At 46.2% G+C, this 23989-nt stretch overlaps 1 protein-coding gene across 4 annotated transcripts; it reads left to right on the top strand.

Moving 5' to 3' along the window:
- The first annotated feature begins 3795 nt into the window (after positions 1 to 3795).
- Positions 3796 to 21495, top strand: MORF4L1 (mortality factor 4 like 1). 4 transcript variants are annotated; one of them, XM_079953038.1, is made up of 14 exons: positions 3796 to 3951; positions 5360 to 5406; positions 5995 to 6062; positions 8380 to 8466; positions 9283 to 9363; positions 10075 to 10137; positions 11775 to 11800; positions 12911 to 12999; positions 14210 to 14311; positions 14968 to 15056; positions 16786 to 16958; positions 18279 to 18363; positions 20648 to 20728; positions 20872 to 21495. In XM_079953038.1, the coding sequence occupies exons 1-14, from the start codon at positions 3912 to 3914 to the stop codon at positions 20873 to 20875; spliced, it is 1035 nt and encodes a 344-aa protein (XP_079809164.1). In that variant the 5' UTR covers positions 3796 to 3911; the 3' UTR covers positions 20876 to 21495. The 4 variants fall into 4 exon arrangements, with proteins under 4 accessions (XP_079809164.1, XP_079809163.1, XP_079809166.1 ...); XM_079953037.1 differs by having other exon boundaries at positions 20648 to 21495; XM_079953040.1 differs by lacking the exon at positions 5360 to 5406 and having other exon boundaries at positions 3802 to 3951; positions 20648 to 21495.
- The last annotated feature ends 2494 nt before the right edge of the window (positions 21496 to 23989 follow it).

Here is a 23989-nt window from a genome sequence, read left to right as displayed (position 1 = left end):
CGGAGGCAGCAGCAGCAGCACGACGCGAACGCGCTCGCCGCTTCTCCGGCCCCCACGGCTGGCAGCCTGGCCGGCGGGACAGCCCTGCGACGACGCCTGCTGGAGACCGGCCGGAACTGCGCCGCCGCGTGGCAGAAGCGGGGTCTTGCAGCTCCGCCGCAGCCAGGGTCGCCCCTTGACCTTGTCGCTGTCCATCAGCTGGGAACCCACCTTGCAGGGATGTTGTGCAGGTGAAGTGGAGAAGGAGGAGAACCACGCACGTCGCTGGCTTGGAGGAGCCGGCAGCGGGGGAAGAATGCTTCTTCCCATAATAAATATCATTATTGTTGTTATTTTGTTAATCTATTTTTTGCCCACTTATGTTCCCAGGGCGGGTTAAAGCACATTTAATTATTTTTTTAAAAGAACACAACTTCCATGCATAAAAATAGGGTGGGCCCTTGAAACATACACCTTGAGTTTGTTTGTTTTTTTAAATGCTTTTTATTAATTTTTCCATAACACAAACAAATAAAACAAATACTCTTGTATTCAACAATAGTGTGTCTTCTTATTTATCATGCGCATTATCGCGTCCGGACTTCCCTCCCTCCCTTGTGCATCTTTTCCAAACGCTGTATAATGAAGGCGCCAGATGTCCCACTGCTGGGAGGGAGTTCCATAGCTTAGGGGACTCCACAGAGAAGGCCCTCTACTGGGCTGTCAACCCCCCCCCTCCAAGCCTCTGAGGGCATAGGAAGACCCAGAGGAGCCCCTCTGCCAATTTCGGCATTGCAGGCAGACTGTGGGGAAGCAGGGTGGTCTCCCAGATACTTAGGGCTTGAGTTTACAGAGATAAAGATGCCCAGAAGGGTTCCTGATATTCAAGCGCCGGCCTACTGGGAGCAGTAAGAAGGTTCTTGATTTAAAGTTGTGTAAATCCAGGTCTTGACTTTCTGACCGTGGAGATCCATTGAGCTTTGCTCACAGGTAAAGCACAATTCCTGTTTCCCTCTCCAGGCAGAGGTGACCCAACAGGCCAACCAAGGCCATCTCAGTCCCAGAAAAGGGCCTGAAGCCAGACTGAAATGGATCTGGTTAATCTGGCTCGTACATCCTATCGATTTGTTTTTCAGTAATCTGAATGCATCTTGCCTTTCAGTCCTCCAAGACAGCTGATGTAAGATAATGCACAATTTGAATATCCCATAGCAATAACTAGCATTAGATTAGAACCTGATAGGAATCAGCCTTCAATAAACTGTTGCTCTCCAGATGTTTTGGACTACATTCCCACCGTCCAGCTGTGCTAAAAGGGCTGGTGGGCGTTGCAGGCCGACACACCTGGAGAGTCTCAGATTGGGGAAGACTGTCTGACATGCCAAACTATAGCTGGGGAAGCTTACCTATGGTTTGGCCCAATGTCTGAACTGATCAAATATGCAGATACAGACACTGTGGCTTGCACTAAATAGGATTCGGCATAATGCCTGGCTTGACAAGCATTATGTGGCTCAGTGGGTCAGTATGTCTGACTGTTAACCAGAAGGTTGGTGGTTCGAGCCCACCCAGGGACGGCTGTGGGTGGGATTCCTACCTTGCAGGGGTTGGACTAGATGGCCCTTGGGGTACCTTTCAACTCTACAATTCTACAAAACCATAACTATGGCTGTAGCTTTGCCTCCAGAGACGGAGGTGCAATGGAAACAGGGAGTGCTGAGCATTTGGAACACCAAAGCAGTCAGTAGTGATAAAATGTGGTTTGCCTGTCCATTCAGAAGCTGGAAACACTTGGGTATTGTGTCCATTTATTTAAATCAGCCTCACACACTGCTTTGGGTTCCCAACGCACCTGGATTGTGTCCATTTATTTAAATCAGCCTTACACACTGCTTTGGGTTCCCAACGCACCTGGATTACTTTATTCTATTGGAAATAGAACTTCTGGCCTGATCTGGGAAGGCAGTTTCAATGTTCTCATAGGCTATCACTCCCTACCCATTATTATATTATTTCCTGCTTGCTGCGTCCATCATTGAGCCCTGTCTTGGAACAAGGGTGCCATCTGGTGGGAAAAGGAAGAGGCTACCCTTTGTAGTCAGTGTCACAATGGAAATATGAAAGCCAGCTGCTCTGTTCAAGGTTGGCATCACAACACCCTACCTTTTCCCTAGTTGCCATCGTGAGAAGGAAGCAAGCAAATTGCACACCTCTCTATGTGCAAGGACTCCTCAGAGACTTGGTGCCTGGAATGGGAAAGGAATCCTATAGTCCTGACAAGAAATCCTCAGCATGGGACATTTATCTCCACTGCCTCAGCACCCCTGGGGCAGAATGTGATCCCTGCCCCTTTGCCTTTTCCCCTCTAGGTGGCAGCATCAGAACCAGCACTATGGACAGCTCCATGACTCCAAGTGGGGTGGGGTGGGTGGGGGGGTGGGGGGGAGTTCTGAATCCCATTCTGCCTAGATTTTTTAAAAAACTTTTTCTTTACTTGCTTTTCATCTGAAAAAAACCTCTCAGAGCAACATACAAGACTGATTCCACCTTGAAGTCTAAAAGTCATGACACGAAAGGGAAAGGGGTTGGGAGGGAGGAGGAAAAAAGCAAGCTCAGGCATGTGTTTTTTTTAGTTGCAGAGTTATTCCAACCACAAGAGTTGGAATGATAAAATTTAAAGAGTAAGATGATAGTGGTGTTTCTGCTGCACTTGTGGGGTGGCCCTGTGGTCCCACCTCCCTCCCTCTGCTAAAGCATGATGGAAAGGCTGCAGTTGTGGGTAGGGCTTTCTGAGGCTAGTCTTTCAGCCCAGTCCCAACAAACCCCTCTCCTGACTGGCAGATGCAATGATGGAGGAAAAGGGCTTTTGATGTACCTGCTCCTGAATCTGTGGTGTGGGAAGGTGGGGCAGATGAGTTGGCAGCTCCAATTGTTGTGTGGAAAGGAAATTATGGGTTGTAGCCCAGATTAGACACAGTAAATTAATGAACCTAAGAGAGTCAGGTTCACTAACGACAATGAGGTCTATTCTAGGTGGAACTAGCATAGGATACAACCCTTAATAAATGAATAAAATACATGTTGTATTTAACCCTGTTGTCAAATATAGACATATTTATATTATCTCTGACCCTACTCCCCCCCCCCCCCCGCAAGATTATGTGGGCTACCTGGCTGGCCAGTTGGGAAACCTCTGCCATTATCCCAGATCCAGAGCTCCCAGAGATTTTATTTATTTCATAAAACTTATACACTGTTTCACTGTAAAAAAATTAATAAATTCAAAATCCTCAGTGGGAGTAAAAAAAAAGAGATAAAACAATTCAAGTATCACTAGGACAAAATAACAACAACAATTTAAGACTTTCTAAAAGTGAGACTGACAATAGACTAAGAGTAGATTAAAACTTGAATCAACTTTCTGATCATCTGGCATGTCTAAGCAAAAATGTTTAAGCTGAAAAGAAAACAGTGAAAGCATCACCTGCCTGATGACCAACATTGCCGCATGCTTGAAGCCAGACAGCAGCATCAGGGGTTTGCAGGCTGGAGTATTCCAGGTTGAAGGACTTGTGCTAATACCCGGCTAGCTCAGTCGGTAGAGCATGGGACTCATAATACCAAGGTCGTGGGTTCGAGCCCCACGTTGAGCGCGCCTCTTTTGCCCATTGGCTAATTAAAAAGAAGGAGGTTTGTTTTAGCAGCTCATGTGACAGGCAGGCAGGCGCAGCGGCGACGAGACGGGAAGCAGGAGGAGCCGCCGCCGAAGACTACAAAACCCAGCATGCCCCGGGAGAGGAGGAAGAGCCAGGCGTGGAAAGATCCCGTGCGCGCGCATGCGCCGTAGCGAAGGCTCCCCTCCCCTTGCCATAATGCGGCGACGCAGCTGAGGAGCCCCCGCGGGGAGGGGGAGGCGGAGGAGTCGCTTATAAATGGCGCCCAAGCAGGACCCCAAACCCAAATTCCAAGAGGGTGAGCAGCGGCAGGAGGGAGGGTCCAGCCGGGGACGGAGGGGGCGCCCTGCCGGAGACCCCCAACCACGGACCTCCAACCGCGAAAGGCGGGGGAGAGGGAGAGGAGGGGGCGCCCAGAGCCGGGCGGGGGGCGGCGGCGGCCGCTCTGCCTCCCCCTCCCTACCCCAGGCAGGCAGGCAGTGCATGCACAGGAGCCCGTTTTCCCCGCAGCAAAACGGTCCCTCGGGTTCTTCTCTTTGTCTCCCCCTCCCCACTCCTCAGGAGGGGGGGGAGGGAGCCAGTGGGGGGTGTTTCCCCCCCCCCCTGCCTGCGTCTTGCGGCTCAGCCTTCCTCTGAGGAAGACCCTGGTTGCTGGGTCAGGCCGAGGAGAATGAACCCAACACACACCTGAATTTGTCTTTCATTGCCTACTAGTCATAATGGCTACTCGTCATAATGGCTACTAGCCACGATGGCTATGTGTCCCCCCCCCCAGTAGGAGGCAGTGATGCTCCTGGATCCCTGGGGCAGGGAGAGCTGCTTCTGCCCTGTTGGGGGTCCTGCTGCCTTCAAGGCTTCCTACTAGGGGCACCTGGTTGGCCGCTGTGAGAGGAGGGTGGTGGGCTAGGCGGTGGACCCACGTTGGGCAGCTGGCCAAGCTGCAGCAGCCAGACTCTCCTCTTTCTGCCTGCAAATGCCCTCATCCTGCTCAGAGGCTTTCACCCTCTCCTGTGGGCACCAGAGCTCCGTTGCGTGGCCTGGCACAATAGTTGCTAGCCCAGGCTTTGTGCATGTGGGTTGAGCACAGGTGGGCATACGACATGTTGTCTCCTGTGCCATCTCTTTTGGTGTGGGACAGGATCAGCCCCTCTGGGATTCTCTGCGGTAGGCCCCAGAGTCTGGACACCCTTAATTAGCAATGCTCAAATAAGTCTTCCTCTTAGGTTATAGGGAGGCAGATTGATACTTGACGGTTTGGTACTCTGTGCATTTCAACATGAAAATGAGGACATCCATGTGTGCACGCACACACACAGAGGGCAGCGTTGGTGTCCTGTGCAACCCAAATCTCTGATGAGGAAGTTGCATTGCTTCAAAGGCACAGATGAAAAATCCTCTGATTTTTCTGTGTGTCCTATCGTTCAACTTTGAAAGCAAAAATATGTTGCCTTGGAAGCCCTTTCTGCACTCGTCAACAGAAACACCAGCTTTTGAACATGTGGTGTTTATTTGGGTTGGTGGATGGGAAGTCCAGTTTGAGCAAAATGGCGGTTCAGCTCAAGCTCTTACGAGGAGCTGAAATAATAAGATGAACATGAACGGATCCTTGCATCTTCATTTCAGTGCGATGATGATATTATTCAGTGTTTGTGTGGTGCGTGTGCGTCTAGGCCTGCTTTTCCTACTAAATGGAAATTTTCTCACAGGTGAACGGGTGCTGTGTTTCCATGGACCTCTTCTTTACGAAGCAAAGGTATGTTGGCTGTAGTTTGCTGTGGCAGACGACGTTAACCCACCCACGGCAGTGCTGGATTTAAGGGGTGGTGGTGGGGGACGCGTGCGCTGTGCAAAACAAAACAAAACAAAAAAAAAACCTGCTCTGGGGCTCCAGAGCCAAAGGGCCTGATTCACATACCGTGCTTTCCTCTGCCAGCATTCTCGCACAGAAGCAAGCCTGTGCAAACACAGCAGCCACAAGCAGCCCGGCTCCCTTTCTCTGGTCCGCTCCATCCTGCCTTCCTTTTGAAGTCCTTCTGCAGTACTGATGGTATCGTATTCCTCATGCTAAGAGAGGCAGCCTGTGTGGCGAGTGACTGGGGACATTGTGCCCTCTGGGCAGCCACCGTGTCCCCAGCTGCAAGGAGCAGGATGGGCTCGCACTTTGCATGCTGGGAAACTCCCAGAACATCTTGCCACAGCAAGGGACCCGATTTGGCTGGGGCAATTAAATACCCTGTAGGCTGCCTAAGAACTGTTAATCTGGCCCAGAGTGGCATAAAAGTCTCTGAATTGCACGTGGACTTGCTAAGTTGTTGACAGACTTTCTTCTTCCTCCTTCTAGTGTGTAAAGGTTGCTATAAAGGACAAACAGGTGAAATACTTCATACATTACAGTGGTTGGAATAAGAAGTGAGTATTTATTTTTAAGTAACGATAACAGAAAACAAAAAAACCCTGTATTTGATACGAGGTATATATCCTACTCTTTCTCCAAAATTGAGCACAGGATGGCTTGTGACAATGGCAATCAAATAGCCACCATCATAACAAAACCATTATTAAAACAAAAAAATCAATATATAATGAACAGCAATGGTTAAAGTTCCTTCACTTCTATGGCAACTTAAACTAATGTTTAAGGTCAGAAAGTTGGGGCAGTACAAAATATGTGCAGCATCTTTGCAGGATTTCACTCCTGGCATTCACAGATGGCAGCCTGTCCTCAGTCATCCTTCGGGCTAGGCTGCCGAAACACACTATGTGTGTAGCTGCCCCTGAAGGTGTTTTGGTAACTACAGTTAGTTCAGGGATATGGCTTCTAGATGAGCAACTGAGGACAGCTGTTATGATGCCAGCATTTCACCAACACGACCAGCTCCCTGTCGGTTATTTCTGGGCCCAGCTCAAAGTGCTGGTTTTGATTTTTAAGACCCATCATGTCATAGGGCCAGGATACCTGGAAAATTGCATGGGTTCACATATACTTGCCAATACATTGAGATCTGCAGAAGAGGCTCTTCTCTAGGTTTTTTGTGACATATTGTGGTTTCAGGGGAAAGAGCCTTCTCTGTGGGGTGACTTTAGAATGTTTTTCCCAGAGAGGAATATCTGGCACCTGCTTTGGTATCTTTTTGGTGCCAGGCAGATACCTATTTTATTTTCCTAAGTTTTTTTACTTCAGTTGATCTGTTTTATTCACACACACATTTTGTTCAGCTTTATGTGTTTATATTTTTGTGTATTGATTATTTTATTGCAACGGTCTCAGATGTGCTTGAAGTTTCAAGATTAGTAAAATAATAATAGTGTTGAACCCATAAGTCAACCTTGTCTACTCACTGCCACAGTCATGAGGCTTTTGAGCAAAAAAACCCAGGAAACGCAACTTTGTGAATTATTGAAGGCTCTTGGCTCTTCACCTCTTGCTGGAGAAACAGTTATAGGTGGTGTGTCAGAATGTGAAATGGGGATTCCTCCTAAGTCTCTAATTTCAGTATCATAGCTATAATTGCATTCATTCACATCTGCTTTCTGGCATCCTCCAGATGTTTCAGACTACAACTCCCATCAGCCCAGGCAACATGACTGTATGACGCATGGGCTGGTGGGAGCACAATTGTGCTGACTGGGCCTGACGGGAGCTAAAGTTCTAAACATTTGGGTGGCACCAATATAGGAAAAAGATGAATTACATGCTAAGTAGTGATTATGTTTCCTGCTGCAGACATTGATAATTTACCAGAAAGAAGAAAAAGGAATAAAAAGAAACCACTGTCTAAATTCATGCAGTGCCCCAAGTTTAACTAGTTATTCTTTGGAAATATTAACTGAAATTTCCTAAGTTGAAGGCTGCTCCCCTCTCTGCCAGGTTTAAGCTGATACAAAAAAGGAGCCTTGATCTGCCCACAGATTACAGGGCACCCTCCTGCTTTCCTCCCATGTGGTGCTCTCCCAGCAGTGTGGGCCACAATCAAGGCAACCAAATATGCCCTCTCTTTTTACTCAAATCTAACAGTCCTCCCTGAAGGCTGCTATCTGCTATCTATTCTCAGCCATTCCACACACACTCCCAAGCTGGTTATGGGGAAAGGGAGTAACTTACGTGTCCTCCCTCTCTAAGCTCCCACTATAATAAAGCCTGTGCCTGTCTCAAAAGGCCTGCTGTGCCAAAGCAAGGTTTTTGTGGCCTGCAGGAAGTGACAGCGGATTGGGCAGGAGAGGCACAGTGGAAGTGCTGGCAGGTTTTTGTGGCCTGATCAGTGGCAACAGAGCGATTGAAAAAGCCTGTGGGTGTGTATGTGAAAAACCCCACAGAATTAGCTGCAAAAGGATCAGTAATAGCTGGGGATGGTAAACCATGAGGTCATAATCCCGTTGCCCAATCAGAAGCCGTTCCCAAACTTTCTCCCAGAATGTAGTTTTCAGCTAACTTTAAAGTGCTTCTTAATGAAAACAACAACAGCTAGTACAATGATTCTTTCTTCTACAGGAATTGATTGAATACCTGGATTCCAAAACTTAGGAGAAATCCACCCGCTTGTGCCTGTAACCCTGTGTTAGGCAAGGCTGCAAGTCGGAAAAGCAAAGTTTTTATAAATAGCTGTCTATAAATATTTTTTAAATAAATGGATAAAGTTCATTGGTTTTCTGTGAAGCCACTGAATTAACAGCTAGGCAGTGGGCTTCTTGTTATGTAGCCCCTGAAAACTCTTCCCTTCCCTTGCAGCTGGGATGAATGGGTTCCAGAAAGCAGAGTGCTCAAATACGTGGACACCAATCTGCAAAAGCAGAAAGAACTTCAAAAAGCCAATCAGTGAGTATTACCTAGTAATGGAGGAACTAAGCCAGGCCACTGTATAATAAGTGGTTGGTGGGTTTTTTTTACATGGGTCTCTGTATTATTGTGTAAGAAAGGTGTGGGAAACCTTTGGCCTTTGCAATGTAACACAAACTTAAAACAGCAAACATTTTTAAAAGATGAATACATTATTGCCTCTGCCAAAAGGGAAAGGGGTGTGCCCCCAAAGATAGCAGAGAGAGCAGCAGTAAATTCTTGGGGAGCTGCTTCTCTTCCTTATAAGAGTTGCAGGCTGGGGTGCGGAGGGCAGGACAAATGGGAAAGACAGCCCCTTGAGGGTTCAGCACAGTCTCTCCCCTGCAGCCTGAATATGTATTATATGGATTTTATGTGTGTGTGAATTTTGTAGAACTCACTTCACCTAGTATGGGAGAAGGTGCCCTTCTCTCTCATTGCTCAAGCAGGAGAGCTCTTTGGAGCTATAATCTACTTACCCCCAAATTGCTTTAAACATACACTATGGAATGCCTTCTGTGTTGTCCTGAACTACGTACTGGATGGAGCTCACATTCTGTGAGGGTATATAGAAACATAGAACACTGTTGGAAAAAATTGCAGCATGGGCACTGTCAGGGCAAGAGGAACAGACCAGGATGCCACAGTTTCAGTGCAATACTTAGGGACATTCCCAATGTTAAATTTTAACTGGTTGCACTGGCAGTTAAGAATAGCAAGACAGGCAGGGCTTCTGTTGCAGAGATACTTCTGTGTTATAGAGGCATAGAGATGCCTCTAATTAAGTCCTGTTTTGATGACTCTTTTTTTTCAAAGGGAACAGTATGCAGAAGGAAAGATGAGAGGGGCTGCACCAGGGAAAAAAACGTCCGGACTCCAGCAGAAAAATGTTGAAGTGTAAGAAACTATTTTGTCTGCTTTATTCTTTTTTAATTTAAAGGCTTTCCCTCACAATCTTTTGGCCTTGAAGATCTTAGCAAGCATATTTCCAAAGCTTAAAACTGTACTGTTGGTACATGTGGAATGTTGCTTTGGAAAATGTAACTTTAGTGCTGAGGAAACTGCTTTCCAATGAAGAACCGTGATGGGAAACGAGCTTGCCACGATTTCCAAGAGGCTGGGCTTTGAATGGTCCAATAGGCGTTCTTTAGGCAGTCATGGCTTCTACAATATTGCAGGAGTTTTTGAGCCCAGCTCTTTCCCTTACTGTTGAGCAGTCTTAAGTGAGCAGGTGGTGAGATGTGCAGCTGGCATTTTGAAGGAAACTAGCCTTGTCCTTCTCGGGAGGGGGGCCTGCTGGCTTCTCTGAGTGTCCTCTGAGAAAATAACACCAATGATCGGCGTAAGCCTGGGCTCAACCTTGTGTTGCTTCCATGGATGGATGAATAGTGTACATAACAGAGCCCAGATATGACAAAATAGCATTCAAGGTAGGAGGAAGATGTCAGCCCCGGTAGGCTTCCCACCCTCCAGACACTTGTTGAATGGGGCTTTAACTTCCTCTAAAAGCTGTCTTGCCTTTTCCAGCTGAACTGAAGTGCATTCTCTTAAAGGTTCCATGTGTCGGGTCTGACACTCTCTCCTTAACTCAACCCCCATTGTGCCTAGATTTTTCAGACGAGATGGAGCGCATACAGTTTGCGGTTTGGAGACCCCTGCAATATCGACGCGGTGAGTTAAGGATGGATTGTCACGCCAGGATCTTCATCCTGAAATCCAGATTTCCTTGCTTTGTGTAGATTTATAAGTTTCTCTCTCTCTGAAAAATGATGTATAGGCATATTATGTGAGTACAGTGGTACCTTGGTCTACGAACTTAATTCGTTACGGAAGTCCGTTCTTAAACCAAAGCATTCTTAAACCGAGGCGTGCTTTCCCTACTGAGGCCTCCTGCTGCTGGTGCCCTTCCACTGTTCATCTTCCGAGGCAAAGTTTGCTAGCCGGAACACCTACGTCCGATTTTGCGGAGTTCGTTGTCTGAATAGTTTGTTAACAGGACTGTTCGTAGACTGAGGTACCACTGCAATGGAATATCCTCCCTGGAGATAGCTGGTAGAATAACAATTTATGCAGTACTTAATTCATTGGACTTTCTCGAAGGTGTTCTTCATGATAAAAAAAACCATCACTATCTCGGTTGATCGCTCCTTTTTGTACTTCCTCCGGTCACTCGTGATGTGTGGATTTGATTTTCAGATGCTGCATATGGATATTCCACTTAATATTAAATTTATATACCACCCTTCCTTCATCCAAGGATCATAGGATTTACAGTATAAAAACATGGAAATACATAACATAGTATTATGTTATTATAACAAACAAAAGAATGACTCCCTGCCCCCATTTAAAAGGCCATAGATTGTTTAATTAGCGAAAGGCCTGGGAGAAGAGGAATGTTCTTGCCTGGTGCCTAAATATATGTAATGAAGGTGCCAGGCGAGCCTCCTGGAGGAGAGCATTTCACAAACAGGGAGACACCACAGAAAAGGCCTGTTCTCCTGTTGCCACCCTCCCGACCTCTTGTGGGGGAGGCACCCAAAGAAGAGCCTCAGATGATGATGATCACAAGATTTGGGTTGGTGCTTATGGGTGGAGGTGGTCCTTGAGATATTGTGGTCCTGAGCTGTTTAAGGCTTCATAGATCAAGCTAGCACTTTGAATTGGGCCCAGAAACTAACTGGCAGACAATGCAGTTGGGCCAGGGTTGTAGTTATATGCTCAGTCTGTCTTGCCCCAGTGAGCTAGCTAGCTGCTGAATTCTGCACTATCTGAGGTCTCTGAACCATCTTCAGAGGAAGCCCCATGTGTAACACACTGCAGTGATCTAACCTTTTCAGATGTTGATGAGAATTGTACCTGTGCTCTTTTATAAATCATGAAGGCAGGTGGTTGGCTGGTCTGCCATGCTTCCAGCTATTAGGGTGGGGTGAAAGAGGCTGCTTCTACACCTTTTTTTTTTAAAGGCAGTGTACATTTCTGGTGTGCCTTTGCAGCTGCAGATATGGCAGGGGGAAGGATACTAGGTTTTGCGGAAAATTTAAAGCATGTAGCTCTTCCTTTATTTTAGCAAATGCTGGGAATGCAGCTTCTACATATGCCAAAGCCTGTCCTTTCCGTATTAGGCCTAAGCACATTGAATTACCCTGTGTGGATGATGTTCCATTCAACACTGGGCCTTGCGCTTTATGGCTTGGTCAGTCCCTTACAGATCAAGTGATTGGGCTTAGAAGAAGGAACTTTTTTTTAAAAAGTGCTGGCGTTATACTTTGCATGTGCAATAACAGTCTCTCTTTTCCCTTTGGCAGGAAGACCAAAAAGAACAAACAGAAAAGTAAGAGCACCTCTTTTGAGTTGCCCACTCTTATCTAGCATGACGTTCTTCTAGATTTTCAGTGTTTTGCCAACATTTCTCCCCCGGCCCCACCTTGTAAGAGCAAAAAGGGTTAAGGAAAAGATGGCCCTCCCAGTGTGTTGGCTCCAAAATCGAAGCTCATAGAATCTGGGAGCAGCAGCAGTAGTACTTTCAATTAGTTAAAAAAGGTAAAGGTAAAGGTACCCCTGCCCGTACGGGCCAGTCTTGACAGACTCTGGGGTTGTGCGCCCATCTCACTCAAGAGGCCAGGGGCCAGCGCTGTCCGGAGACACTTCCGGGTCACGTGGTTCAATTAGTTACTTGGAGGCAATTTTTTAATCTGCTGTTGTTATTCTGATGCAGTAATTTATTCAAAGCTGCCCACTCTACATAAATACGAACAAGCATTAAAATGCAGCCCTACTATAATGCACATCCTGCTAGAACCTGAATTTTTTTTATATTGGTATTCTAAAAAAAATAATAGGTGAAGGGGGGAAAAGCAGTTAATTGCATTGAGCGATAAAAACTACTCTAATCAGGTGACCTAGAAGTCTTAGTTGAGTTTTGATCAGCTACCAGATTAAATCTGTGTGTCTAGACTATTGAATATGGCTTTCTCTGAATGAAACAGTAGTTACTTTATTATTATTTTTTTTAAAAAAGGTTTTGCTTGAAGCAGGGGTCTTTCCTCATACATAAGAGAGGGAAAGTCTCTTTTAGTGCCTGCTAGTATTAAAAGTTTTAATGTAACACTTCTTAAAAAGCAATGCCCAATCAATTGGATGCATCTTTAAGTCAATCAAAAAGTTTGTAATCACTTCAATTAACTCAAGACACTGGAGCTACCCCCAAAGCAGTTCTTAGCAATGCTGAGCAACTTAAAAAATGGGGTTTGCATCCGGGATCCCAGTGACTATTTTAAAGGGGCTGCCACAACATTGGGGTGCAGTGTGTGTGTGTGTGTGTGTCTGATTTCTGGTTCTGTCCAGTAGACCCCTTCCGCGAGTGTGTGTTGTGTGTGAACTGCCACCTGTGTAAAACGTTTAGCTAAAACCACAACAGTGATTCCCTTGCCTGTTTGTGTAGCTCCTGGAATCGGTGAAGGCAGCAGCACTAATGAAAACCCTCAGCCTCCCAGGAAGAAAAGGGCTCGTGTAGATCCCACTGTTGAAAGTGTAAGTATTTTGGACTGTCCGGGACTCTAGGTAGAGTTCCCCTTGTTGGGTTGCAGTCATTACACAGTTATAATAGTTTGCAAGTCTTAAAAAGCAAAGAATGTCCAAGATGTTTTGGATCCATCTCAGCCTTTGGGCAACTTCACAAGGAACGGGGATAGATGGCAATAATATATTTTTTTCAAATCCCTTATTTGCAGTATTGGATTACTGCAAGTCACTCTGCATAGGATTTCTTTTGCCCTTGATCTGGAAGCTGCAGTGCAGAATGCTGCAGCACAATTGCTGACACAAGTGAGGCATTGTCTGCATATAACACCTGTGCTCAGAGATCTGCACTGGTTGCCAATTTACTACCTGGCCAAGTTCAAGGTGTTATTATTAGTATACAAAGCCCTTAACAACTTGGGACCAATTTACCAGCAATATCTCCATACACCATATATGCCCAATTTACTGCATTGATCAGTGGAACTGCTGTTGTTGCAGGTGCCACATAATACATGTTCCACATCTGTAAAAACTCTTTTAGTGAGGCAGGACTTACACTTTGGAACTCCCTGCCAATTGACACTAGGCTGGTGCCTTCTCTGTACTGTTTCAACGCATGTTAAAAACATTTTTGCTTAGACAACCCTACACAGTTAAGTTGAATGCTGGTGTGAATTTTAATTTGCTTTTAGTCAATTGTTCTTTTAACTTTTCAAAAGTCTTAAAATATTGCTGCTAATTCTTCTTGATTGTTTTATATTTTTGTAAACAGCTTTGATACGTGGTTTCTTTTCTTTTTTACAATCAAGAAGTGTATAAATTTTATGAAACAAATAAACACAGCTTGTGGGAATACGTGAATGCTTGTATCGAGTAGCAATGAACATATTTTGCGGCTCCTTGAAACTTTGTAAGTGTCTTCATGGAACCACAAGAAACACTTGGCAGCCCTCCCTATAGGGCTGGCAATAGACAATTGAGGTTTTCTTCCTTGAGCAGGCTTCTGAATGGTTGTGTCCTGCCGTCACAGTGCCAAGGTCTGTTCTCAGTTCCTTGGATCTTGCTAGTGAGGACATCTCTGAATACAGAGATGCAATATTGTTAAATTCACTGATACACTGTAAAAAATAATAAATAAATGCCCTTTTCTGTTCTTTTGCCAATGTGCTTTGCTTGGTGCCAGTATCCGAATGCAGGTTTTGTGTCTTTTATTCTTCAGGAGGAGACTTTTATGAACAGGGTTGAAGTCAAGGTAAAAATACCCGAGGAGCTGAAACCGTGGCTTGTGGATGACTGGGATTTGATCACCCGGCAAAAGCAGGTAACTCTGAAATTGTGTTACTAAATGGACTGCTTATTTTTAAGTACCTTTAGTAACCTGAGTTGGTTGTTATGTAATGTGATATTACTGTTTGTTTGTAAGCTGCCTTTCAGCCAAAAAGGCTCCCAAGACTAAATCAACACATAAAAATACAATAATGCAAGTACAGTTGATAGAATTTCAAAACATTTCAGCAGTATTACAAACTAAACACATCCATGCACCTTCCAAAAAGGCAAAGAACATTCCCTACAGAGATATTAAGGGAAGGCAAGAATACTTAAGCATAGCTGTCAACTTTTCCCTTTTCTTGCGAGGAATCCTATTCGGATAAAGGGAATTTCCCTTTAAAAAAGGGAAACGTTGACAGCTATGTAAGAAGCATCTTTGTCTTACAAGGTCCCAGGCAGCGGGTTGCTCGAAGGCAGGTGGAAAACCTGGTGGCCCTTGATGGCTCCCGCACATTTTACTTCTAAAGAGTATAGTGGGGGTTTCCCTTGTAGGCTAGTTAACTACTTTCAGCCTTCCCGTCCTGTGGTTGCAAAGGAGGTGCAAGTTTCTTCCAATTTGAAAGAAGAGGTAACACGGAGTTACACCTCTCTCCTAGCTCCAGTCTTTTTTGTTCTGGCTTAGGCACCTCTCGCTTTCTTCCGTAGCTCTTCTACCTTCCTGCCAAGAAGAACGTTGACTCCATTTTGGAGGACTACGCAAACTACAAGAAGTCACGAGGGAACACTGATAACAAGTGAGGAGGGGGCGTTTTGGGGACTCATCAGAAGGGCCCATTGTGGAGTATCTCTAGCCAAAAGTATTGGTCCTTTGATATGAGGAGGCAGACCTCAAACTCTCTTTGTTTGTTTATTTATTACATTTATATACCCTCTTTTCTTCCAAGGAGCCCAAGGTGGTATATATGGTTCTACTTGCTGCCCCCCCCCCCCCGGCCATTTAATTCCCACAGCCTTGTGGATGGCTCAAGGGCACCCTGTCAGCTTCATGTCTGAGTGGGGAATTCGAACCTGCTCTTACAGGACCTAGTTTGATACCCAACTGTTTTGCCGCACTGGCTCTATTTGCATGAGACATGTATGTGCTGCACAGCTGTTCAAAGCAGCTTAGAACAAGAAAAAGAAATATAAACACACTATCTTGAATATCCCCTTCCAGTCCGGCAGGAAGCTTGGCTTAAATTCAGCATGAGGGTTTTGGGTTTTTTTGCAGCCATGCCTCAAGTAATCTTACAACCCAATTCAGTAGTTCTCTTCTCCCCCAGCCCTGTTTGAGGCAAAGTATTTGGGGGCTTGCTTTGTGTGAACCTGGAGGAAGAGGGTGCCAGGAAGCGACCCTGGTCAGTTGACCCATTGAACTCCTGACTCCATTTATCCACAAAGGGATTTTATAGCGTTTACCCCACTGTAATATCCTGAAACATTTCCTGGAGCATTCCAGGACACAACTGAATTTGTAACACTCTGAGGCCATCCGAACAAGCTCTCTCTGCTGTGCTGAAGAGGCCAACTGGATCCAACCCAGCCTTGATCTGGCAGTAGCCCAATCATGGCAAAAGCGTGGTAATACGCCAATCGCAGTGTCACCAGAATCATGCTTTGAGCAAAATAGTTAGTCCAGAATGTGACTGCCTAGTTTCAAGGTTGCCGTGAAGGCCAGGAGGCTGTGCCAGTCAAGGCAGCTTCCTTAGGAGTGTTGAAGCCCCCTACCATGAGAAAAGATAATTTGTGCAGTGTCGAAAAAAATTCTAAGTGCTCTTTAATTTTTTAAAAAGCAATAGCCCTGCCTGCAGGATCATTATTTTATGCAAGTACTTACACATGCCCCCCACAAACTGCTTATTGCTAAGATAGGCTTCTGATACACACAAAAGGGGATGGGATGATGTCCATGCCCGAAGGTCTGTAGCTTGGTTCCCACAGGCATCTGGTTGGCCACTGTGAGAACAGGATGCTGGGAAACAGCAGGCTTTTCTTATGTTCTTATGCAAAGGCCAGCCTGAGAGCAGAGCAGATAACACCAGGGGGTGGAGAATATCTGTGGCCCTCCAGATGTTATTAGGCTTCAGCTGCCAGCACAGCCAGGGATAGGGGGAATTGGAGGTTCCCAGCTGCTGAGAACACTCTGCAGATGTGCACAGATGGAGGTCAGCAGGAAATGAGGTGACAGCTAGAATTTCCAGAGCAGGAGGGTTTGTTGGCCTTGTCCATTTCCACCCCCCCCCCCCCCGTGGAACGCCCTCCCTTCAGATGTCAATGAGATAAAGAACTACACAACTTTCAGAAGACATCTGAAGGCAGCCCTGTATTGGGAAGTTTTTAATGTTTGATGTTTTATTGTCTCTTTATATATGCTGTAAGCTGCCCGGAGAGATGGGTGGGGTATAAATGAAATATTAATAACAATTAATAACGAATTCTTGTTCTGGCTGTTGCTGACCCTGCATTTTTCTTTCTGTGCACCAGAGAATATGCTGTTAACGAAGTCGTGGCAGGCATCAAAGAGTACTTCAACGTCATGCTGGGCACTCAGCTGCTCTATAAATTTGAGAGGCCGCAGTACGCAGAAATCTTAGCGGACCACCCTGATGCACCAATGTCACAGGTGTACGGAGCTCCCCACCTCCTGCGGCTGTTTGGTATGTACATAGTTTGTGGGACACAAAAGGCTTTTCCCAACCTGATAACCGTCGCTTTGGACTGCGACTCCCACCAATCCCGGCTAGCATGCTGAGACCTGATGGGAGCACAGCCATGCTGCCTGAGGTTTCTGGGAGCTGTAGTTTGAAACGTTTGGAGCAGCCACATTTTACAAATGTGGCTGCAGCACTTTTATGAAGAGGCTGTTCTTTTAAATGCCAGTGGAAGCCACTTCTTAGTTGACAAACGAGGCCATCTCTTTCCGGTATGCATGCACTGTTCCTTCACAGGTGCAGCATTCATGTTGTTTTTGAACCCATCGTAAAGCTGCACAAAGCAATTTATTGAATCAGGAAAAATTATAACAGGCATAAGAATTATGTTGGGGAAAATTGAGAGTTGAACACAAAGAGCTATTGGAGGCCCAGGGTGCAGGGTGGCCTCATTGCAGAAGTTCATGTGAGTGAGCATGTGGTGTGATTTCCCCATAACTGAGGCCTTGGGAGCTGCATTGCTCTCCTTTGGGTGGAAGCCTCCAGCCCCAAGATATGAAATACCTTTGCTGCCTTTAATCATTTCTAGTACTGTGGGCAGTGTAGGATGAGTTGCAGAATATTCAGCGAGGTCCCCATCCTGGTGCATCATTCTATTAGACCAGTGGTTTTCAGACTTTGGGGAGCTGCTGCCCCTTTGGTTCCATAAACTCACCCCCAGTGCCCCCTGCTCAATAAAAAGCATTGCTCAGGATAGCAGTTTGAAAGATCCACTAAGGAAGATAACACAAACAAATTTAAAACAGTGACAGTGTATTTTTTCAATATCCAATTGAAACTATTTAGTTTAATTCAACTAAATGGATGAACATGATCCACTGAGACCAGCTTTTCAAAGCTTGACAGCCATTTACACCTCCAGCACCCCCTTGCCTCTTAAGCACCCCTCTAGATAATGTTGCCACCCCTGGAGGGTGGTACCAGCCAATGTGCTAGACAAAACTGCCCAGGCTATATTGGGGGTTAGCAGCACCTACTAAGTGGACCTTTCATAACCCTCAGTTCCCCTCAGTGCTACTCTTCACTGTGTTCCAAAATGCTTCCTCACTTGTTTCTGACCCATGAGGCTTTCCAGGCATCCCTGAAACTTCATCTCTGCCTTAGGATCACTAATGTGTCACTTTCAAAAGGCAGCTGTAGTCATGACCTGTATGATGTGATGGCTGGACAACTCAACTGGAAATAGAGCGGGTGAATTTTATGAATTGTGCAAATGCTTCCCTTAACGTTGTCTTCTCCCTTGTCCTTAAATTACCGTCTGAACAGTCCGGATCGGAGCCATGCTCGCTTACACGCCCTTGGACGAGAAGAGTCTGGCCTTGCTGTTGAACTACTTGCACGATTTTCTAAAGTATGTACAATGGATCGCGTTTGATATCTGGCGAGTTGAGAGAGGCACCTTGGTCCTTGTGAGAGCTTGTGCTTCGTGCAAAGATGTTTGCATGGGGGTTGTGGGCACCTCCAGGGCTCTTCTTCCTTCTAGCATAATACCAGGAACTGTGCTTTTATCTCTTGGCAAGCTGAAGTGTTGATGGATGATGGGACAGGATTAGAAGTCCTCTTCCGTGGTCTCTTAGTCACATGGATTTCCTTAGAGAAGTGTGGCATTTTTTTTAGGCTTTTGAGAGGCAGCATAGATACAGCAAGCCCTTAATGGGCCAAATCTCAAAGGATCCACCCTAGTGATCTGACCTAATCTGCTGTGCCACAAACTTTTGCTGCTAACACAGTCTGCCCCCTTGCGGAGCTTCTGAATCCAATTCAAATCCTTCCAAGTGCCACAAGCCCCCTTCTTTTTGCTGCAACAGGCAGTGAGCCCTCTGGGAATTTCTATTATTATTATTATTATTATTATTATTATTATATTTTATTATTATTATTTATTATGTTTGTATCCCACCTGCCCTCCAAGGAGCTCATGTTGCTTAGGTAGTTCTCATGCTTCCCATTTTATACTGACAACAACCCTGTGAGGTAGGTTAGGCTGAGAGTAAGTGACCAGCCCAAGGTCACCCAGTGAGCTTCATGGTTGAATGGGGATTTGAACTATGGCCTCCCAGATCCTAATCTGGCACATTAACATATTGGCTAGGATTTGCGCTGCTTCTGTCTAAAGTCGTAACATAACTCTGCCACTTCATATGGGCAGGTGGAAATGTTTCCTCCCACAAGTGGGGAGGAAAAAAGATAATTGAATATGAAAAAACTAAGTTTTTGGAGAGGAGGTGATGCCAGCATCCTTCTCTCTGAAATGCTATATTTCTGTGTGAGTTAGTCTGAAGTGATACCTGTGTAGATAGAGGTTTCTGTCTGCCTGGGTGAGCAGTTGAGCTTCCCTTTCCTCCTTGCTTAAAGGCACAGCCCAGGGGTGTTCTGGCTTTCTGTCCTAGTTCTACAAAATAGTGCAAGAGGGGGGTTTGTGGGGCTGAGGGGAAGCATGTGATGGAGCTGTGAGCTGGGTTTGTATGCCTGTCTCCACATTCCTTGCAATGCCGAGCTAACACAATAAGACCAAGATTGGACACTGTTGTGGATTTTCTAAAATCAACCACACCCAGTTGTGATGTCTGAGATGGCTTGGTCAGAGCAACACAGCAGTGGAGTCCACAGGCCTATAAATTAAACAGGCTTATGTAGAGGCATTCCCTCACTTTAGCTTTACACATGTGTAGAGCGTTACAGTCGGGTGATGGCCTTATGGGACCGAGCAAAAGTAACATCCACAACAAGAACTGAGAAGGAACAGGGCCAAAGAAACATCTATCAACATCAGGAGGTTCCTTCACACTTCTTCAGACAGCTTGACTCTTTTGCAACATCCTCTCCCCAAACCCATCCACCTGCCATCGTTTTACTGTGTTTTTCCATGTATAAGACGCCCCTTATTTTTTTTAACCCAAAATTAAGAAATTTAGTTTTTTAGCTTTTTTGGGGGGTGGGGAAGGTCACTTCCGCCAATTGCTCACCCGCCTGCCCGCCACTCCCAATTGCTTGCCACAGCCACTGCCGATCGCACACCTTGCCACAGCCACCAATTGTCTGCCTGTTTGCCGCCACCAACTGCCCACCCACCCACTTGCCACAGCTGCCAATCGCCTGCCCAGTTGCCACAGCCAGTCGCCAGCCGGCCTTGCCGCAGTCACCAATCACCTACCCAATCACCACTGCCAATCTCCTGCTTGCTGCTGCCGTTAATTGCATGCCCCCCCCCCTGCATTCACTATCCGTGTATAAGACGACACCCAATTTTTGCCTTTTTTTTTTAAGCAAAAAGTGTCGTCTTATACACTGGAAAATACAGTATTTGTATGACGCTTTCCCACAACAGTAAATATAACAACATGCAAAACAACATTTCAGTACTATAATAAGATTACATTAATAACACCTAACAACAAAAATAACAAGGGAGTTTGACAGTTTCAGCTTGGTCCTAGAAGCTCCTCTATTGCACAGCTTCTTATAAGGCTTTCAAAGACTGAGTGGGGCAGCTGGGGCACCCTTTCAACGCTTTCTTTCACTGTCCATACATCTTAGGCTATCAGCTAATAAATGAAATATCTCACTAAGCCCAACCTCTTGGCTTCCATGTGAGATTCAAGCCTGTTGCCTTCCCCTTCCTTCCCCGTCTGCAGGTACCTAGCAAAGAACTCTTCCACACTGTTCAGCGCGAGCGACTATGAAGTTGCACCTCCGGAGTATCATCGGAAAGCTGTGTAAGCTTCTCACACTCATGGTGTGTGTGCGCGTGTGTGTATGAGTGTGTGCATCACTGGAAGGGATCCTTGGGTCTCTGCAGCAGACCTGCCCGGTTCCACATCTGCTCACGGTCTCCTCTTGCACACGTCTTTCCGCACAGCTGACATCCGTGTCAAATGAATAGTGTTTTGTGTCTTCAGATGGAACTGTTGCCGCCGCCCCGTCCCAAGGTCGCTTTTCCTTCAGACGGATCTGTTTCAAGGGGAGAGCCTCCCGGAGCGTGTCATTGGATCGATTTTGGTGTTGGAATGTGGTGCTGGAAATGTGACGAAACGTTTCATAGTCTTGAGCCTCCTGCATGCTTTTAGGCCCATTTCCCCCCCTTGAAACTAAGCTGATGATGGTTTGATGGTGTGTTGTCTTCCTCTTCCATCCCCCAACCCCTTCAAAACAAGCAAACAAACTCTTGCTTCCAACCGAGTGGGAGGACCAAACGCAGATGTCTACTTGCAGCTTGGGAGGGGCGGGACAGGGTGGGGAGGGAGTTTGTGTGCTTTCTTGGTGTTGGGAAGGTAAATATGTGTGGGTTTAAGTCTGTGTTCTTTGCCTGCATAGCTGAAGAATTGTGGGGTTAACTTTTGTCTTGGGTTCAACTGCACCTTCTAACATAGGACGGATTTGCCATTGTGTCTCACAAGTTTTCTGAATTTTTTTATTTTTTTTTTTTTTTGGTAGGGGATGTTTACAGGTCCCCAAATAAACTTTTCTATTTCAACTGTTAAAAGACGGGTCTGTTTTGCTGCTTGCAAAACCATACACATCTTTCAAATGGGGGTTTATTCCAGCCATGCATATAGTAGAGTCATATAAATGTAGAATTGGAAAGGATCCCCAGGGCACCATGCAATTCACTGGGCTGTACATGACCAAACAGGTTTGGGAAAGAGGCACTTAAGATCACCTAAATGGTGATCTGGGAGCAGGGTGGTGAGTGAGAGCAATCTGCAAATATTGGTGGTGAGGCTACATTTTGGGAGGTGGCGAGGGCACAAGTAGCAAACAAGTTATCACCTAACACCTTTCCCCAGCCTGCTGCCCTCCAGATGTTTTGGACAGCAAGCCAGCCTATCTGGGACTGATGGGGCTTTCAGTTCAAAACATCTGGAGAGCACAAGGTTGGGGAATGCTGACCTAACGTATGAGCAGTAGCTGCAGAAGGGGCTTATTGAAAAAGGTGAAAGGCCATGTGAAAAGGGGAGGGAGGGCAGTGAAGCTAACAAGGACTGAAATAATCTGTGTTCTTAATTATAATAATTTTATTATTATTTATATGTCACCCATCTGACTGGGTTGCCCCAGCCATTCTGGGCGGCTCCCCCCAAAATAGTAAAAACACAATAAAACATAAAGCTTTAAGACTTTCCTATACAGGCCTGCCTTCAAATGTCTTCTAAAAGTCAAATAGTTGTTTATTTCATTGACTGGTTTTGTCCTGATTGGCCTTGGACACTGTCGTTTAGAAGTGGATAGCCCCTACAGATTTGGTCACCTGAGAAGGGAGTTTTCGTGGGACCAAGTAGATATGTGGGAGGGTATCTAGATCATTAGCTGGGTGTAAGCGTTCTTGCCATGAGTGGTGAATTCAAAGGAGTGGGGTGCAAAAGGGATTCTATGTGGGTGGAGGTTTGTAACTGTAATTGTCTGCTAGTAGGTGGCCCATAATGTGTTTAGCAGTGGTTTACAGTGCCTCAGGAATGGCGTGTCCTCAGAGCCCAAAGTAAAGCCAGTCAGGGTGTACCTTGGGTGGCTGGATTGGGTTAGAGGGCAGCTAGAGAGAATGGGATATGTGTTTTCTGCAGATCTTGAACTCATCATCCTTCCTCCTTAACACCAACTGGAGGTCAGCAAGCACAGGCTGCAACGTTCCTCAGCTTTTTCTCTGCACACTGTCTTGGGCAACTGGAGACTTCAGAGTCCAGGTCCTAAAGGACATAAGAATACAAGAGCAATCTGCTGGATGAGAGAGAGAGAGAGAGAGAGAGAGAGAGAGAGAGAGAGAGAGAGAGATCTGTCATATCACCTCCTAAAACATTGACCTTGAGCTCCCAGGAACCAGGATATGGAATATACTCCTGCAAGGGGTCTTTGGATGAAATCCAGTTCTGTTCAGCGGAGCTGTTTCCAGAGCAGAAAAGATTGGTTCCACCCTTTTTGGTTGAAGAACCTGTTATAACAAAGAAATCACCTAAATAAATAAATTACAGTTTCCCAGGAGAGTGAGATGGCCATGAAATCCATTGCCTCTTTTCTCCCGCCTCTTACTGGCCCTTTGTCCTCTGGCAGTGCCCTATATAACTGGAACAAAAATAACCCTATTCCTCATTTGTATCCTTCAGATGTTTCTGAAATAGGCATTGCTTGTCGCCTGGACCTGTCTCTGTCTCTGGTGGTTGAGGCTAATGGCACTAGAGTGTGGAATGAAAACGTTGGGTTATGGGAGGCTTTGGTGGTACAAAATCCTCTGCAGGTGGACTGGGGGCCTTTACCCCTGTGAAATGGCCTTTTAGCCAGGCTCCCTGCTGCCCAAGGCCATCAGTCAGCTGCTTGACTGGATGGAGATTTGAATCTGGTGCAGTGCCCTCTGCTCCCGGACCCCACTTGCATAGCCATGCTCTTGTTCAGCCCTCCCCAACCTGGCTGGGGCTGGTGGGAGTTGTCCGAAACACCAGGAGGGCAGCAGCGCGTAGCTAAATTCTGGAACTCCCTCTCACAGGAGACCGTGATGGTTTTAAAAGACGATGAGTCAAATTCATGGAGGGGGGGCAATGGATGGCTACTAGCCACAATGGATCTCCTCTGCTTCTACAGTGGAGGCAGCAATGCTTCTGAATACCAGTTCCTGGAAGCCACAGGAGGGGAGATAACTCTTGCAGTCAAATCCTACTTGTGGGTTTTCTGCAGGCATCTGTGAGAACCGGGACCAGATGGGCCATGGGCCTGATCCAGCAGGCTCTTATCTTAGGTTCTTATTCTCTTAACTTGAAGAAGGTTGGGGCAGGTTCTCTCTAGCCGCTCCTAAGCCTTCCTTGCTAATGTGCGTCCCAAACTCTGGCTCCACAGTTAGCTGTTTCTGGTACATGTTTGAGAAAGAGCTGTGTTTTTTCAGGGCTGTTCCATTGTCCCAGCCCTTTCCTTCCTTTCCAACTCCTAGCAATCTGATTTCCAGCTTCCTGCCTCCAATGGGGCTGTTTTCTTTTCACTCTATCCATATCCTTTGC

This window comes from Podarcis cretensis (genome assembly GCF_951804945.1).
Source record: "Podarcis cretensis genome assembly, chromosome: 14".
Classification (NCBI taxonomy): Eukaryota; Metazoa; Chordata; class Lepidosauria; order Squamata; family Lacertidae; genus Podarcis; species Podarcis cretensis.
The sequence above is the reverse complement of the archived record's forward strand: the minus strand, read 5'-3'. Positions and strand labels throughout refer to the sequence as shown.